The 4,664-nt window shown below is 42.6% G+C and overlaps 1 protein-coding gene across 2 annotated transcripts in view; it reads right to left on the bottom strand.

Annotated features, from left to right (window-relative positions):
* CNMD (chondromodulin) overlaps positions 1-4,664 on the bottom strand; it is a 34,882-nt gene that overhangs the window by 2,577 nt on the left and 27,641 nt on the right. For both annotated transcript variants that reach the window (XM_011369730.2, XM_011369731.2), the window contains exon 6: positions 2,668-2,831. In XM_011369730.2, coding sequence (XP_011368032.1) covers positions 2,668-2,831 — 164 coding nt within the window. The remainder of the gene's footprint in view (positions 1-2,667; positions 2,832-4,664) is intronic.

Below are 4,664 nucleotides of genomic sequence, written 5' to 3'. Positions count from 1 at the left end.
GAAATATCACAAAAATTCCCTTTTTTTTTTTTTTTTTTTTTACCACTGGAGAGGTTATAGAACTGGATGAACTTGCCCCCTACCAAATTTATGTATCTGGCTTCCTTTTTATGAATATCTAGGGGTACAAGTGGCTTTACTCCATTTAAGCCTCTGTCCTGGAGATAGGCGGACCTCCTCAGGCAGGTACAGCACCAAACAGGCCTGACTGACGTGGACGTGAACGTAGCTACCCTATCACTACCTCTGGTATGAAGTCTTCACTCAAATTTTTGGGGGGAGGGTGGCACTTTTATTATAAAAATCTCAAATATACTGGAAAGTGAAGAGAATGTAGTGAACATCTAGATTTGACAATAGCTAATCTTTGGCCAGTTTTTTTTTTTTTTTGGCTGAAGTGAATTCTGAAGGGAATTGAAAGAATTGAAAACATTGTGACATTTGACCCATAAGTACATTAGAATGGACTTCGCAAAGTCAGAATATTTTCCTCTACGACCACACTGCCATCATCGTACCTAACAAAATTAACAATTCCTTCACACCATCGGGTACAGCCTGTGTTCAGGTTTCTCCTCACAGTATTATCCTCATGCCATCATTCCAGACTCCCCTGGCCTTATCGTGGAATAGGTTCATCTGGGATAGCGAAGCCACATTAATAATCGTGGCTGACTTTTCGGGGGCAGAGGAGTCGATTGAGACATTACCTGAAGGTTCAACAAAGCCTTGTTCGGATGAAGTCGGGAGGAAATCTCAGGTGGTTGCTCTAAGATACATAAAGAAATATGCAGAGGACATCGTGGGGAGATGTTTCTGCTTAAAGCTGAACAAGGAATAAAGGAAAAAACTGGGCAATTTAAAAAAACAAACCACAAGGCTGGAAGCAAGGCAGACAGTCGTGCGGCCTATCTGTGAAGGGGCTGACGCCCTCATCCCTTGAAGTAGATCCAGCCGGCCCAGCTACCTGGGGAACAAGCTATGTTTTCTGTTTGCTTATTCAGATTTTACTTTCTTTTTTATTCTCAGATTTTACTTTCTTTTTTATTCAATGTACGGACTGAAGTACTGTGGTGTCCTGAATTTTCTGATAAGTGATGGGTTATTTAAAAAATGCTTTGCTCTAAATATTTCCAAAATATATTAGTCTAAAATGATAAACTAGTCAATATATTGGCAACACATGAAAACAGCATAGGCCTGAAGAGGTTCCGTAGGAAAAAGATAGACAAATGGCTTATCTGTGTATGAAAACCAACCTTACACATAATTACAACCAGGCAAGATAAAACCACCAGGAGATAAATTTTACACCCAAAAGACTGGTAAAGATACTTTTTTTTTTATGTTTAATAACAAATGAGTCCTTTCATTACTATCTGGAGACAGGTAGCTGGTCTAATTCCTCAGAAGACAATTTGGTATCCTCCCTTCAAATGTAAAATTCCCATCTACCTTGACCCAGCAGACCCAGAAGTCAGTATTTATGCTAACAATACGTTCCTTTATGTGTACAGAGGTATCTAGTAAGACTAATGCTATGTGCCAAGCACTGTGCTAAGAGCTTGTCCTGCATCACCTCAACACCTGCATATAACCCTAGGAGGCATGTGTGCACAAGGTTGTACAGTCTTAAAAGCGTTTGTAACAGCAAAAGACGGAAATAATTGATTGACATGTCCACCAAAGTAGAACTAGTTAAATGTCTGTACATCTATCCACACAACGTAGTACGATGTGGACATTAAAATGACAGGTAGATCTACATAGGAGATAGAGAACAATTTCCAAAATACCTACTGTAACGGGGAAGCAAGCAAGGCACAAAAGTTTTGTATTCTCTCTTGTGTTGAAAGTGTGTGTGTGTGTGTGTGTGTGTGTGTGTGTGTGTATTGTGCAAAGAGACGGGGCAGAGAGCACTTGTTAATAGATTGCTCTAGGGAGGGTGTCTGAGATGGAAGAGAAACTCACTTTTCATTGTATACCCTTTTATACTGTTTTTAAAAAATTACGCATGCAGTATTTTTTCCAATTAAAATACTGGTTACAAACACTTATTTTTCGACTTCTACTTCCTGCAATGTATCGTAATGGTAAATAATACTTCGTGAAGAGTTGACAAGTCTTTAGCATGTCGGTGTCATCCTTACAAACACCGGTCTCAGTGTTTCAGTCTAAAGAGTTTTCTCCGGGTCTGAGTCTGGCTCCTGGCTGGGCTGGGCCCCCGAGGGCAGACGTTGCTCTGTGCGCAGTGTCCTCAGCCAGCGTGGGTCGAATGGACGGATAAAAAGCAAAGGGGGAGAAAGGACACTTTCAGTCCGTGTGTTGCCCCCAGGGCACACTCTCGGAAACACTTTAAAATAAAGTCCTGATGTGAATCTGTCTTTACGGATTTGCCCGTGACTCAAGAACAGGTGGGCACAGAAAACAACTTCGAATATGGGTCAGGGCCAGCGAGGGTTTTACATGACAGAGGGTTTAACGCTTACGTGTTCTTACCCACACTTGCAAACTTTGCAACAAACAAACGAAGATGTATTTTTAAAATCTTGCCTTGAGGTCTCAGCTGAACCCTAAACGCTCATTTGAAACCTTAAGCAGAAGCACCACCGCTGTAGCGTTACATGTGAGGCACCGCCCGGGCGCAGGGCGAACCCCGGTACGCACGTGGTATGGGTTGTCTGGGTTGAAGGGTTCTGAGTCCTCTTGCACACCGGGTCTGGTTTTGTTGTTCAGTCTTCCCAAGCCTGGGCCGCCCTGTGGTCCACTGCTTGGCTTTGTGGTAGCCGTAACAATCTGTGTTACCAATTCTCTTCTTTCTCTCTGGATTTCTGCAAAAAAAAAAGAAAGAAATAAAAATTCTGTTAGAGAATTCCTTTATTTGAATCACAAAGGAAGGTCCATTTATCAGGGTGAAAAACTTAAGGATGCCCAAACAGATATGACCAGATACCATTTAAATTCGTACTGACGATTTTTGTAATAAGATAGTAGGTTTTGGAGTCTTGAGTTAGTAGTTAAACGTACAGATAACCAGAATTTGATTTTACAACCCTACCTGAGCAGGCCTTAGCAGATAGCTGACAAAAATCCATTCTCTATCCTTCGTTGTCTTCGCCTGCCTCTACTCTAGGGGCTGAGAAAGTAAGACGTCAGTCATTTCCCCACGTCGCTGGCAGTGAGCGGCAAGCACTCAGGGAGACGTTTCTGGCCAGCGACACATGAGCAGAATGTGCCGGTACAGTTTCTGGAAAAGCTTTTGCTTTCTTGGTAAAAGGGGTCACATGTAGCCTCCTCTGTCTTGTCTCCCTTTCTCGAACTCGGATATGATATCTGGGTTATGAGAGTCAACCTGTGACCAGAAGTGACAGGCATAGGGACGATGGGCCAGCGTGCTGTGGGTAGCAAAATGGTAAGCTAGCATGAGATGCGACACTATGGCTGAGTAGCAGAAGATGCCAGAAACCTATCTCCAGGCTTCTGGCTCTATGAAAAAAATCAACCTGTATTTGCTAAAACCACTGGTGATCGAGTGTCTGTTACTTGCAGCCCTATTGCTAATGGAGTGACTCTGGATGTATAAAACGTCACGGTTTTCAGGGGATTTATTATCTTGGTTGATTCTTAAAAAAAAAAAAAAAAGAAAAAATCTTATGGGATAGCAAAAGCACATACGTTTATTCATGAGAGCATCAAGGCTCAGAAAAACCAGGTGACTTGGCCAAGATCACAGAATGGGTGGCAGAGATAGGAGGAGATCTAGCTCACCACACTGCCTCCCGGGTCCTGCAGCATGACCCATGGCTGCTGAGTGACAAAGATGGAAAGTGCCACACGGCATGGGCTTCCGGGTCTCTCTGAGTCTGGTTCTTCGTCTGTAAAATGGGGTTAATGATAATATCTAATTCCCAGGGTAGTGACAGAGGTCATGGGAATTTGCATATAAGGATTTTAGAGTGTTTGCTATATAATAAGCACGCAAATGTTAGGTGACGATGATGATATCATGCTGTTATTTATGAGAACTCAGACATGCTTCATAACCATGGACATCATCTTGATTTCTGAGGCAAGTCGGAGAGGCATCAGGAAACCCAGATTCAAATCTCAGCTCCTTTAACTAACTGAATGATCTCGGGCGACTTCATCTCTGTGAACCTCAGTTTTCTCATCTATAAAATGGGAACATTAGCAGTTCCCTGGACAGCTGTTGGAGAATATTAAATGAGGACAAAATGTCAAGTTGTGGAGAGCTGCCTGGCACACAGCCAGAATGCAGCGGACTCAGCCCTTCCCCTTCCTCGGACTTTGTCCAGCTGCCATTCATGGTATCTGATGCCACAGCTGCGTGACACTGATGACCTGCCAGCTTAACGGTCCAAGGGGAGGGGTGGCTGGACCCCCTGGAAACGGGGGGCTTAGAATTAGGTGGTGGGGAGCTAGATATAGAGGGGGTTTTATTTTCTTGATTTCATTATAAAATATGACTGCATTTATGAGACTGGCAAAAAAAATCCCTCATTATTTAAAAAATAATTTTAAAAAATTATTTTTAATTATAATTGACAGTATTATATTAGTTTCAGATGCACAACATAGTGATTCAACACTTATATACCGTGCGAAGTGGTCACCCCAATAAGTCTAGTTACCATCTGTCGCCC

Source organism: Pteropus vampyrus, unplaced genomic scaffold, assembly GCF_000151845.1.
Source record: "Pteropus vampyrus isolate Shadow unplaced genomic scaffold, Pvam_2.0 Scaffold154, whole genome shotgun sequence".
Lineage (NCBI taxonomy): Eukaryota > Metazoa > Chordata > Mammalia > Chiroptera > Pteropodidae > Pteropus > Pteropus vampyrus.
The sequence above is the reverse complement of the archived record's forward strand: the minus strand, read 5'-3'. Positions and strand labels throughout refer to the sequence as shown.